This window comes from Drosophila takahashii, chromosome 2L, assembly GCF_030179915.1.
Source record: "Drosophila takahashii strain IR98-3 E-12201 chromosome 2L, DtakHiC1v2, whole genome shotgun sequence".
NCBI classification, from domain to species: Eukaryota; Metazoa; Arthropoda; class Insecta; order Diptera; family Drosophilidae; genus Drosophila; species Drosophila takahashii.
In genome coordinates, this window is record NC_091678.1 from 21161544 (window position 1) to 21175791 (window position 14248).

The 14248-nt window shown below is 39.4% G+C and overlaps 2 protein-coding genes across 2 annotated transcripts; one reads left to right on the plus strand and one right to left on the minus strand.

Moving 5' to 3' along the window:
- Positions 1–6136: 6136 nt before the first annotated feature.
- LOC108069886 (uncharacterized) lies at positions 6137–6620 on the minus strand. Its single transcript, XM_017160148.3, has one exon. It carries the CDS (start codon positions 6545–6547, stop codon positions 6197–6199), a length of 351 nt encoding a protein of 116 aa, XP_017015637.2. The 5' UTR covers positions 6548–6620; the 3' UTR covers positions 6137–6196.
- A 337-nt stretch (positions 6621–6957) lies between these two features.
- Positions 6958–7793, plus strand: LOC108069885 (uncharacterized). Its single transcript, XM_044395171.2, has one exon. The coding sequence runs from the start codon at positions 7113–7115 to the stop codon at positions 7659–7661; it is 549 nt and encodes a 182-aa protein (XP_044251106.1). The 5' UTR covers positions 6958–7112; the 3' UTR covers positions 7662–7793.
- The last annotated feature ends 6455 nt before the right edge of the window (positions 7794–14248 follow it).

Genomic DNA, 14248 nt, shown 5'->3' on the forward strand with positions numbered 1-14248 from the left:
CTTTAATAAACTTAAAAAACAAAATTATTATCAATGTATTATATTCTTTATTTAATACTTTGTTCTTATTTAATGAGACTTAATCTATGAATCCCATGCTATATTCGATTATATTAAAAATCAAAATAACTATTGGCTTCCTCTTAAAGTTTACATGACTATTTATAACTTTAGGCCTAATTCCCTCATACATTTCCAATACCATTTATGGAAAATATAAATTAATTACCAATTTTGGTGATATTTTTCCCTGTGCAAATAGTGCAAGTCAAACTAAAACCAAAGACGAAAATATGCGATGCGATGCTCGCTGGACCCACAGGCCGCTCAACCCCAACTGCAAAAAAATCTACATTTGTCCAAAATACCACAAAATGCCAGCTGGGTGGTTGGAGGGGGAGGGGATGAGAGGGGTGCAGCCAGGAGAGGCTGCAACTGCGATGCTGTGTGTTGCATAAAAGCAACGCTCCAAATTGCTAACTGAGCGATCCAGTTTAAATTGCAATTGCTCGTTAATGGGCACTAAAACGTGCTAGTGTCGGTGTGAGTGTCTTTCTGAGTGTATGAGTGAGTGCGAGTGCATCTGTGTGCATTGCATTGCATCGTTTGCTTTTTTTCGGCATTTTTACAACTCGGTAATCCGAGCCGAAATGGCTGTCGTGTGGCATGCGAGGCGTATGCGCAACGAATCAGCTCGGACAACGCGCATACGCACAGTGACACCGCCAGTGACGAAGAACGATACAGAATCGATTTCTATAGAAAGGGAAATGCAGAAATTATATAATAAATTAGGATATTATTATATATTATGCAATTTAATAATCTAAACTTTTTAGTTAAATTTTATAGTAATACAACTAAAGAAAACTGTATCATAAGTATATGAAAAACTTAGATATCTAAAAAATGTATTAGCAGTATTAGCATGTATAAAGCAGCTCGAATGACAGTTCATAGGAGTCACGCCTATTTTACCTTAAAATCATATTACATTAAATTACCAGAACTTGTAAACTGAATTATAAATATATGAAAACATCAGATATATAAAGAATCTTTTAGGGAAAATAAATTAGGGGTTAAAAAATCAGGTCGAATGGCATTCATAAAAGTCACGCCAATCCACCCTTAAAATCATAACATATTTATTTACCGGATCTTGAGAAACATCTTATGGGCCGGATAATTTTAATAGTCACATTTGTATAATTAAATAAAGAATATAATACGAAAAAAATATTTTATGATCAAAAATATTTTATACGAGGCAACAAAAGCCTTTATTAATTAAGGTTGTTAAAGAATTCCGAGTGAATTTCAAAGAGCCAATCAAATCCGTTGGGATGTATTTTGGGTCTCATAAGAAAGCTCCTTCAATCGTACTCCCCCCAATCGTTACTCATTCAAACGAAGTTAAATTCCTTAGCACAATCGGAACATTGCCTTTCCCAGATCAAATAGAAGTGAAAATTCCCAGTGCATGTATGTACCACGCCCCCTCCATTACGCCGCCCCCGCATTTTGCGCAGATGCCACAGCCCTCGGCTAACTGTACACACATTTGTCGCATCGCAGCGGCAGCAACAACAAGTTAAAGCATAACAACATATTTTACAATTACGAAACAATTCGGCCCACAACTAAATACAGAAACCTCAGGCAATCGCAGCTCTTCAGCCAAACTGACTGAACAATGGACAAAAAATAGAAAAAATAGAAAACAAATACAACAAAATAGAAGAAAAATGTAGGAAAATCTGAAGCAGAGCTCGTAAAGATCAGCAGACGAATAGGCGTAGACGCCAGACCAAGAACCGTGTCTCCAAAACGCGGCCTACTGGGGCGGCATGCCAGCACTCACACACTCGCACCGATTGTGGCCAGAACGAAACCAGATCAAAAGCCTATAGCCTATAGCAATAATTATGAAAACACTCCGTGTCGCGGCGTCGTCGTCATCGACGTAATTTTCCTGTTCGTGCCTTAATAATCTGCGCAAACGGCGGCCGCATATTGAAATTCCCCACAGTAATAATAACAATAATCGCGCGGCAGCAACATCTATTAAAATATCGATGGAGCGACTGACTGACTGACTCTGTGACTCCCTGACTGACTTTGGTTTTTTGGTTGCTTTTTTGGCTGGTGAAGCGATCAAAAGTCGCTAAAAGCAAACGCACACTGACGGCGTTATTATTGATTTAAACATCAAGATAAATTACACCGGTTCCCCGCTAACCATCCGAACCTCAAACTCCCTCATGTTGGAACCTTTAGGAACTCTAGCTGAAACCCTGGCTGGAACTGAAGATTATACACTGGGAAAACAAAGCATACACTAGAATTAAAATTAAATCTATTCTTAATAACGTTTTTTGTGCAAACTATTTATTTTCAAATATTTAAGATTAACAACATACAAATTTACAAAAGTAAAAGAAAATATTTAAAATGTACAAGTTCGAAATATAAAATGATCTAACCCTGTTCTTGTTTCTATATAAAACAATTTAAAAATGTTAATCATCCAATTTAAAAATCGAATATTTTAAATTAAAATTTTGTTTGTAATCTGATCAACAAAAAATGGACACTAAAAAATTGAATGAAAAAACTTTACAATATGTATATCGAGTTTATTATATTGAAGAATAAATACAAACTTTTATGTCTTTACCCTTGAATGAATGAATTTATAAGTATTTTTTGAACTTGCAGCGTTAGGAAGAAATAAAACCAAAATTAAATTAAAATGCCTAGCTGTTTTTCCCAGTGCACTTTTGAGGCACCACATTGGATCTCTTTTTGGCCACTAACGAAGTTTCCTTTGGCCTGCGTTGTTTTTGTTGCTGTTTCGTTATTGTTGTAATTGTGGGTAATTGTTGTTGCCGTTGTACTGGCTGTGGTTGTTGTTTTTGGTGTTTTGGGCGCTACAAATTTCCAAACCCACTAGGCACATTTGAACTGGCGCACGATCGCAAAAAAAAACCGAACCGAAAATCCAATGAACGGAGCAGCAATTGTAACATCAACATGAGATGTGCCCTGGCTCCAAAAAGGAGCAACGTGCCCGAAGATGCAGAAAGAGATGGGCATAGCTGGATAGAAAGAGATGGGCTGGGAAGAGGTGGGAGAGGGATAGGGAGTTAGCTTGTGCCCGGGTCTTTTGCTACTTTGACTTGTCGCTCGTTCCAAAACGTCGAATGCGTCTAATTTCTTGGCTTGCTTTTGGCTCTTTTTGTGCCTATTTCTTTTTTTCGGGGTTTTTTTCTGTCCATTGCCTGGGTGAGCAGGGGGAGTTCTCGGTGGATGTCGTGCCACGGTCTCCAAAGTCTGGCTCCAAAGTCTTGCGATCCATTCGCCAACGTCTGCTCGCCGGCTGCCGCGTTTGTCGTTTAAATCGTACCACCACAGGCGACATAAAAATAATGAAGTGTGCGGGTGTGGTCGACTCGCTTTTGGCCAGGTCTGGTCTTCAGTCCTCAGTCCTCAGTCTACGGTCTACAGTCTTGGCTCTTTGCTCTGAACCTGGCTGGGCCTGGATTTCAGTCCGATTCGGAGACTGACTGGCCGATCGGGGCGACTGTCGACTGTCGAACGCTGCTACGTTTGCAGATTGCCGAGTCGTGTTTAGCCCAGCGGTGCGGTGTCTGCGGCCCATAACCAAATCAACATTTCGCGGGAGTAAAGGTTTTGGTCGGGGATCCCTTTTTGGGAGTTTTCGAGGGGAAATGGCAGCCTTAGTTGGCAGAAATGAGGTTGAAGAAGAGTAATTTGAATTTGGTTAACAAGGCATTAGGCGTTGTTAAACCAAATATTAGTTTAATATAAGAATAGAAGCGTTTGATAAATGTTATATATAATTTTTCACAGCGAATTTATTAGATAAAAAGAAAATCAAGAAAATTAGGGGACGAAAGTTATAAATATCTAATGAATTTCGTTTATGTAAAAATATATTAAAATATTAAAGTAATAATAAAAAAAACACTGATTTAATTTTAAACAATAATTTTGCCACATTAAAACCGATTTGTTCTCCTTTTACCTTTTAATTTTTACTCTATAACGATTGTTTTCAACGAAATTATAATCAAATATTTCTGCTGCAAATGCTTGCTGGGTAATTTGCTGAACACACGCCCAACCAACTGCAAAAATATAACGGTATCCAAGGTTGTGCTACGCTTAAAATGTAATTGTTCGACTTAAAGAGCCAGAGCAACAACATCGGGCAACAGCAAAAACAACAAACAGAAACAGCAACAACAACAAACAGAAACAGCAGCAACAACAGCAACGCGATCAAGTTTGCCGCCGTCGCCTTTTGCCGTCTAATCAAATACCAGACCAAGACCCAACGAAAAACACCAGAGACCGAGACTCTGAGCTACCCACCTATTCTGCCTCGGATACGTAGCGATATCCCATAACCACGAGATGCAAATATGCAGAGAAAATAATATGAATCAAATTGATCATCAATTCGACACTTTATCACATCCAAATAGTTCCCATCTTAAGTTTTAATAATGTTCTAAGTAAAAACGATGAATATTTGGTTAAAAATACAGATATAGAAAAAAAAACCAAATCTAGATCATAATTTTTGAAATAGATACGCGCAAAAAAAACACGCTGGGATCAAATCAACATGCGCATGGTAAATTTCTGGAATTTATACCATGTAAATATATATTCACCATGTAAATAATATAATTTTGACGAATCAGCGTGCAAAAAGCAAGTCCTTATAATTACGTGATTATTGTTTCATATCAATTTTTGTTTTTGTGTACTAAAATATAGGTATCACAGTTAACTTATTCTCTGTATATACGAACTATTTTAAAGGGCTAACATTAATCCACTTACATTGACTAGCTCTTAAATATTTTATAACAACACATATATATTTTTTAAAAATAGTATAACAACTACTGACTCATCTCGATAATAAATACTTCCGATACCATGATTTTTTCGAAGTGTCGATGCCTGGCATGCATGCATGGGCAGAGAGACCAACCAACACATGGTCGGATCCAGATTCAGATTCAAATCCAAGCTCAACGTCATCGAAGCGCCGCACTCTGGAGGACTCTGCGCAGCGGGTCTTTGGGGCTGGGGCGAAATTTTCACTTGAATATTCGACACACTTTGAGCCCGGGCTCACACAGCTGGATGTCGGCAAAGGTTTTCAGGATTTTCAGATTCAGGGAGGGGCGCCACAGCGCTTGGCTGTCTCAGCGATTCTTGGGGCTATGCATCATCATCATCATCAGCATCAGCATCGGCGGAGCCGGCGTCGAAGTTGGAGCTGCAACATGGCAACATGTTGCAATCTGCCAGCTCTGCATGCATAAAATATTATGCAACATTATGCCACAGACACAGGCCAGACGACACTCTTGGTTTTATTTCTATTTTCATTTTTTTGTTGTTTTTTAATCCCCTCTCCCAGTTTGTTGTGGGTTATTAGTGCCTGGATGTTGACAGCGTTTAGATCTAATTGAATCGCCCGGATCGCAGATTTTTGGGGCGGCCGTTTTTTGTTTTTGGGGCCCATAGAACATTTGGCTTGGCCCGCTCCCATTTGGCCCATAACCCATAAATCTAACACACCGGCGCAAGAGATTTATAGAGTTCAGATTGCGAAATGCGCAGAAGCACAGCGCTCGGAAAATCTTGAAAAATTAAAATGACTAGTGCCGGGGCACGATCAAGACCGAGCTGCCGTCTTGGAAGACAATGGCAACTCCGGAGGAGATGGAAAACCAAAAGCGAAACCTCAGCGGTAGTCAGCATTGGGGCGTCTGCAGTTCAACGTTCAAGTGGCACAGTACGCCCTAGAAAAATGAATTGATTCGATTGTTTTTCGCCGCAACTCGGGCTCCTCAACTTTATCTGCGAGTGCTGAGCGGAAAATATCTGAAAATGAACGAAAGAAAATCAGAGGCAGAGAGCGCGCCCCGAAAAGTACTGATGATACAATCGCGTTTTTGACTTTGAAAAGTCAGCTTCGAGTCAGCCAGGCTATTGTTCAATGGCCCAACTGCAGCAGCAGCGGCAGCAGCAGCAGCAGCCGACACTGATTGTTATGGTTTATGAGATGAAAATGCACTCGAAACAATATTCTGGGGCCAATGCAATTTGCGATTTTTAATCAACTCCTCTCGGCAGCAGGCAGCACTCAACAGCAGAAGAAATCATCGTATTTGGCCCCTGATTGCAGCTTCCACTTCGAGAATCGTGGCTCCGTCATCTGGCTTTTGATCTTCTCCCCGTCCCCAAGATCTTTCCCTTGGCTCTTGGCCAGCAGCCACTCGACCATCGCCTGAAGACCAGTCTCTGCGCCCTCCAGTTCGCCGCCCACTTTGCGGCCACAGTGCGTATGCGCGATGTAGCCACACACTCCCAGCTCTGTGGCTTTTTGGGCCACAATTGGCAAGAGGGCCGCAGCGGTATCTTCGGGTACACGCATTTCGTAGGTTATTAGGTATACCTTCTCCGGCTCAGACTGGGGCACCAGTTCCAGCGACATTTTTGTGAATTCAGGTTGGGATTTTTGAAATTTGAAGGGTAATGAAAATAAGACACTCTGATGATTCAAGTGTTATCTGTTAAATAATATAAATAACTATACAGTTATAAAACAAATATTCCAAAATATTCAACCCAGGACTGTGAACCATTCCGGAACAGAGTTACGGTTCAAAGCATTTCGAATAGAATATTTTTCGTATTTGAACCGAATCCGAACCGGATATATTATGTATTAAATCATCTTTGGTTTATGAAAAATGATACTTTTTCCGTGGTATTTTCTACCAATTGATAAACACTATTACTATTATAGCTTCCAAAAACTTATTGCGTGGTTCACGTGTAATTAAATACAGTATTATTATAGTTATAATACTCATACTGTGCGTTTTCCTTCATTTTTTTATTTTAAAACATACAAAGAAACCAAAACGACAGTCACATTTAAATTAAGCAAGCAGAACAAATACCATTTTACACAAACCAAAATTGTTACACTTAAATATTTTAATACTTTACCATATTTTATACACGATTTTTGCACTATAAAAACCAAGACAACAATGACTAATAATATTCCCAAAAATTGGACATTTGACAAGAATACTCGCTTCACGATTGAGTTTCAGCTTCGCAACATACTGCCAGGTAATGATTTTCGAGTTCGAATAGTCCATCGCTGCCGAAGAAAAGAGATAAACGGATATATAATATTCACCGACGACGGACAACGAGCTTTTGGGTTGATGGATGGAACACGGAAAGATTTAAACAGTATGAAGGACTGGATCTTGAGTTCCTGCATTCCGGAGCCCTTTGCCCATCGAGTCCATTTCTCTTTCTTTGAGTTGAGCTTCAGTCCGAACAAAGAGCCTTTTCATGTAAAATATTCCGTCCCCAAAAACGCTAAATTCCTGGGAGATGTGTACGAGAATTACTTTCGGAAGACCAAGTTCGATAAAAAACCTAAAGTGGAAAGGGAAGAACTCGGTGAATATGCGGATTTCTATAGCCCTCAGTTGCTTAACGATATTGAATCGGAATTAGACTCGGAAAACTATGATTACGAAACCTCAATGCCCGAGGATGATTCCAGCGAGTCATTTCTCTGAGTGTAGATGCGACTCGTGCTGTCCATTGTTCAACACTATTTGCGCTGCTCAATCTCTTAATTAAATATGCGACTAACTGGCAGCTCGAAGGCAGTCGAAGAGTGGCCCAGACATCGTCGTTTAGTGTCGAAATTGTGCAAGTTTTGATTTTCCTTTTGTTGTTATGGAAGTCGCTGGTTTTTTTCTTCGGCTTGGTTTTCTTGGTCTCTTGCTGCTGGATAATCACAGGCCCGGCGAACAGACGGCAGAAATTAAATCAGCCAAGGTTATCGCATTAATAAGCCCCCTGGTTTGGGCTTTACAGTTTTCTGAGCTAGTCAATTATTAAATTTGCAATTTCCGTAGCTGAACTTTTGGGGTCAGTAGACTGATTTAAATCAAAACCGTAATTGAGCATTGCCCGCGAGCAAGAACCAATCGCACCAAAGCCAAATACCAACCTCCGGGCAGGAAAATTGACAAATGTTTGATCGCCACTTCTTAGATTTCTTGTTTCACATACTCAGTTTTCAGTTTTCAGCGGATGTGGGAAGGCTGTGAATCCGATTCAGAAAAGTTAAAGAAAAAAATACAAATCGAAAACTCCCAGCTAAGTGGCTTTCCATGACATTTTACTGACACTCTTGCCGTTGAACTGGAAGACCTGTTTTCCCTCTTAGCGCAACTTAACACATTTGACGAAGATGTCTATGCCAGCAAATGACGTGTCATCAATGGAGCCCGCACTCCCACATAAAGATGCACAGCGTCCTCAACTCGATCTCGAGCCCCAGCCACAAATCCCCGGCACTTGAGTCGAGAGATCTGTTGGGGCTGTTGTATTAATAAGCCTGACATTTGAGCAGAGCATCCACTCGAAGCCATCGAGTTTCGGTTTTGCGTGTAGGCGTCTGAAAATAATAATTAAAAAATCGTTTCTAATGCGGAAATCTCGCGTTTTGGGCTGGGGTGAGCTTAATGCCGAAGATGTTAGACAAATATATCAGATTTCGGTTTTTTTCTCTGTCGCGCACTTCGGTTAATCTTCAGCGGAGGATTGTGGGGGGAAAGGCAAATGGTGACATGGGTAAAGATGGATCGATGGAGAAGCAATTGAATAGCAGTGACTGTAGCTGTAAATTGTGGAATTATATAAAAAAACCCTTAGGAAGTGATGGGTGTTGCTTTATATTTTTAATTTACAACCTCGACTAATCAGATAAATAAAATATATTCAAAGCTTTAATTAAAATACGTACGAATTTGTATTTACTTACTTTAAGGAAGTTAACTTTTTTTTCTATTTTTTTTTAAATAGAATGGCTTACAAAAACGTTGTAAAATTAATTAATAAAAATTAATATGATTACAAGTTAACGGAAGTGCTTTGTGGTCAATTGCTGTGTTTTTAAATATCTTACATTCCATAGCTATTATAAGTCCGTAAATTGTTAAGTCTAATAATCAATCTGATGTGAATGCTGTTAGCAGAAGGTGTTCTCCTCTAAATATTATTTAAAACCATTCGTACACAGCACTTAATCCAGTTTAATAGTTAACAATTAAACGAGTTTTTACAAAGAGAGATGGACACGGATTCGTCATCAGATATTAAGGCCAATAGGTTGGTCATGGGGCTGGGCTGTGGCCAAAAGCATTAGGCCAAGTGTCCCGGCCCGCCCAAGAATTCAAAGGCCTGGCCCCCGAATAATTAAATATGTAAGAGGCAAGCGCCCAAGTTAATAACAGCTGCTACCACAGAAGCCTTTTGCCGGCCAAACGCTGAAAATTTAATAATCGCCTGCGAGTATAAAGCAGCCAAATCCATTCAGGGGCCCAGATACAGATACAGATGCAGGCCCGGGCCCAGATGCAATATATTTTATATATACCTACTAGTACAATATACTCGAATGCAGGCTCTGCGAGAAGGTCAGACCCCGCACGTTTCATGGCTCATAGCGCTCCTATCGTATAATTAGAAACGAACGACGACAACACGACGACAAACAACGGCCACAGTTCGCCTTCGTATCCGTATCTATACCTCTGAATGTATCTGTATCTGGAAAACAGGGGAACCCAGCGGGAACATTCCTCTGGAAAATAACATATTTTCAAGAGGTTTCTCCATACAAGCGGAAGGGACAAAACCTCATTCACCCCTTACATTTCTTCCGTCTCTGGTTTCAAAATACACGGGGGTGACACAAAAAGTAAGGGGGGAATGAGGTTTCTATGTGGTTTTCCTTGGGAATTTACATTTTCCCTACACCGTCGCCTGCTGAAAGAAACAGGATTTCCAACACTTTCTGCTAAAAGGAACAGGATTTTCAGCACACAAAGAACCACCTTCTTACTTTCCCGGTGGGAAGGTCTCTGGATACGCAGCAAACGATTCTCAAATGAGCCAATTGTGGAATGCTCGGCGCTGTGAGTGTGTGTATGCTTTGTCTGTTTGTTTACATTAAGAGTGCCAGAGATCTGCAGAAACCGATAGCTCGTGTTTAACAAGAATAGAACAGTCATGAAAGATTTGACGTAAAAGAGTTCCTGGGTGATTTTAATTTTAGGTCACCTTACCCAATTGTATTTTTTCCAAACGACAAAAGTAATTGATGTCTTTAGATGCTGAAGGTTTATGAGCACTGGTTCGCATAACTGTGCATATACATATGAAAAAGAATTTAAATAGCACTGCCAATATCAAGAATTGCGATTCCAAAATCAATTTTTGTTTTGACCATTCATTTGGTCATTATTATGAGGTTTTAATATAGCAATCCGCTTGAAGGCTTTAATTTAAGGACCCCCAAAAATTGCATTCTCAAAATGTTAAAGTTTTTTGGGAAAACTTGTGTTAAACAAGAAAGGAAGCTACCTTCGGCCAGCCGAAGCTTATATACCCTTGCAGATAAAAGAATGCTCACTCCGTGCAGTTCCAGGGATTCCAGATTCAGCGTTTCTATTTATTTAAATTTTGTTTTTAAGTAGTCAAGAATCAAAACGCCTACTTCCTACAAAGTTACAATGAATTTTCTTATATTTGTTTAAATATTCCTATGGGAGCCCTAAGATATAGTGGTCCGATCCGGCTCGCTCCGACATATGTACTACCTGCAATAGAAAGAAGACTTTCGGGAAAGTTTCATCGCGATAGAAACGGACAGACGGACAGACGGACAGACGGACAGACGGACAGACAGACAGACGGACAGACGGACATGGCTAAATGGACTCGGCTATTGATGCTGATCAAGAATATATATACTTTATGTGGTCGGAAACGTCTCCTTGTTTGCGTTGCAAACATCTGACTGAAATTATAATACCCTCTACAAGGGTATAAAAATGTCCAAAATTTTTTTCTTCTGTTTTTTATCTAGGGTCCAGGAACTACCATTATCCTCCTTGGTGTATTTAAAAAAAATTATTTTGTAAAGAAGTGTTATACAAGGCCCGATAAAAGTTAGCTTTTCAACTGAGGGTACATTAAGCTTAGGGGAATATTTGTCTCTGTAAGTATTCTTTTCTTTTATGTAATTGTTCTTTAACTGGCTTTAGTATCGAACTCTGGCTACCAATAAAATTAGTTTAGTCAAAAATTAGTTGATAAGGACCCTGCCGATAAATGAATAAAATAAAAATGAATAAATAAAAATGAATAAATAAACCAAAATTGCATTACCAATTGTTTTTTCTTACTTTTCCATTAAAGTTAAAAGTGTTGGGGGCCATAAAGATAGCCATGTTTGTTACGGCTCGTCTCCTTGCCTCCATTCCGCATTCCTAGCAGATAGCCACCCAACTGAATCTCCTATGGTGGAGCACGCTCTCCACTTTAAAAGCCCAGTGGTGCAATGTGGAACCGACAACGATGGTGGTCACTGGCGCATTTACATGGTCCCGACCTCCATCCACGGGAAAAAATGGTCTACTAATTTAAGTTTCACAAGCCCAAATCGTAAATAAAGAATTTTAATTTCTTTTTGTTATTATTATATAAAAATATTTTATTAATTATTATTACAAATCTGCATTGACTTGATTTGCAGTAATTTCTTTAATAATTTTGTAAAGTAAATAAAGTATTTAGGGCAATTATTATAAAGGTTGAACAGGAACAGTACAACCAATATTACAATGTAAATACTTATTAAAGTGCCTAGGATGTATTTCCCCATGTGTACGATGCCATAGCCCGATGTGCCATGCGATGGTCGCCGGCCGATCGACCGGCCATGCAAAGTCTCTCGGAAATAGTGGATCGGACGGGGGGCACTACGAGTATATGGGGGATCGGATCGGGGCACTACGAGCGCTCTGATACGTCGACAACATTGCCGGGGAGCGCTTCGTTATATGCTCACTTTCGATGTGTTTCATTTTTTCTTTCGTTTTCATTCGCTGTGCGATTTGAAAACGTTTAAACAAAAAAACTCGCCAGCGGCAACAGCAACAACAACAACAACATCGGCGGTCCAAAGGCGGGCGGGTCTTCCACACACACAGGTACACAATACACACACTGACACACCTGCAACAAGTATACGAAAAATAAATGTTTACGATCGCTTCATGTTGTTGTTTCTTTTTTTTCCGTTGCGGGCCAATTATGTGCAGCAGCTGCCGTTGAAGGGTTAAAGGGGGCGAAAAGGGGACAGCGGTGGGGGCGCCGAGGTGTTAAAGCTCTCCTAAACGCTCCTAAATTTTTTTTGCTTTGGCTCATTTTGCTGCTCGATTTTCGCTTTTATTATTTCTCCGGCTTTTTTGTCGCAGTTCGCATAAATTTATCAAATTGTTTATTTGGCTTTACTGTTGTCTCGTTTAGTTAAAAGGTATAAGCCATAAACTAAACGTTTATTTAGCCATTTAACAGCGGCACTCTGCTTGTGTATTTGCTTATGGCTAATTATTGTATATGAACAATTTAATTATGCATAATCTCCATGGCATCGTGCCTGACTTATGGGAATCGACTGGCCTTATGCTAATTTCCTGTATGTATGGCTCCCAATCGGAGCTAAGCGGTGTTTATAAATATGTTGGTATTTATGTACCTGCTCGGCTGTCAATGGTGTAGCGATTCCCGGGGCAAAGTTAATCAGGAAATTCTTCACTCCATAGAACATGATTTGTGTGTTGACAAGGTTCGAAACATGGCGATCATCGATGGGAGTTACTAGGAAAAACTGAGCAATTAAATACTTAATTATGTGGAGATCGGACTGAGGAATTTTCTCAAGGTGTGGTGCACTTTGTTATTGATGCAACATTCCAATTAATCGATATTTTAAATATTTCTCGTATTTTTATATAATAAGTTCGTTGTAGAAAACGCATTAAAATAAAATTTAGGTATAGATATAACTTCAAGCTTTTCATACTTCCTAATTAGGTTACTCCCACTTGCTTTTCAACGTATAAATTCCCTTTTTAATTTAATTTAATTAAACTAACTGATTATTTAATACGAATCCTTTTAAAGCCTTCTCTTGATATATTTCTTCGCCAAGCAAACACTCACTCAAAGTAAAAGATTCAACATTCCACCGTCAATCACCTGCACATTCCACCACCCGATCGCAATCACGGCACAAAGGATGCCCCAATCAACCCACCGGATTCCAGAGCTGACCCACATTCCCCCGCCACGCTAATTAATAAAAGATAATCTTCAATTGAACTCATTTGCAGCACTGACCATCATAACAATCCTTTGCTCCACAGGGGCCTGGACCGAAAATACAGCCCAACCGACTTCATATTATCAAACCATCAATCAAGCGAAGACAACAAGGCGCTTCCTTCCCCGGAAAAAGCAAAAAGAGAAGAGGAAAATTCAGGGGGCATCGTGGAAAGCGGGAGCGGGAGAGCGGGTGGAAAGAAAAAGCCATTAAGGAAAAATAGAAAAATAGTTTTGAACTCATTGACTCAAATAAATAACCAACGACCGTGGCACGCGGCTGAAGAGATCTCGGCCTTCGTCTTCTGAGCTTCCTCTTCGTCGGGATGAAGATGATGGCAGATCATCAGCTAGAATAACAAGAGGAGAACAGCTACAATAACAGCTCAAGACGCTGCGAACCTCGAGATTTGCAAATATCTGAGCCATAAAGCTGCCAAGTGTTGGCCAGGCCGATCTAGGGATGTCAAATATTTTAAAAATATCGTATCGCTGATATATTTTCTTTAAGAAAAATATCAATATGATATATAATATATCGCCAAAAAAACATCGATATATCAGATACTTTTGATATTTTTTTTTCAGTTGAGTTTCAAAATTTTAGCCGCGTAAATAAACTAACAACAAGGACTTTAGCCCTTAAATTAATGTAAAAGCACTAGAAAAGTATAAACAATATAATTTCTTATTTTATTAGTTCCACACATAAAAGTGTTTGTTTTTCAAGTGGGATAACATATTTGATGTATTCCCACTTGTTTTAAAAGTTTTCAAACAAAGTTTGCACTTAGTTTGTATTTCTTAATTTCACCGAAATAAATTTTAACACGCTTCATTTTTTTGTGCACAGATGAGAGAGTTTAAAAAAAATTGATTTTAATTTTAATAATGGGCTTTTCTATTTACTCTTCCCAAGCTC

What these genes read in the sequence shown, in the direction of transcription:
- LOC108069885 (XM_044395171.2), top strand. Translation starts at nt 7,113, where the DNA reads ATGACTAATAATATTCCCAAAAATTGGACATTTGACAAGAATACTCGC.
- LOC108069886 (XM_017160148.3), bottom strand. Translation starts at nt 6,547, where the DNA reads ATGTCGCTGGAACTGGTGCCCCAGTCTGAGCCGGAGAAGGTATACCTA.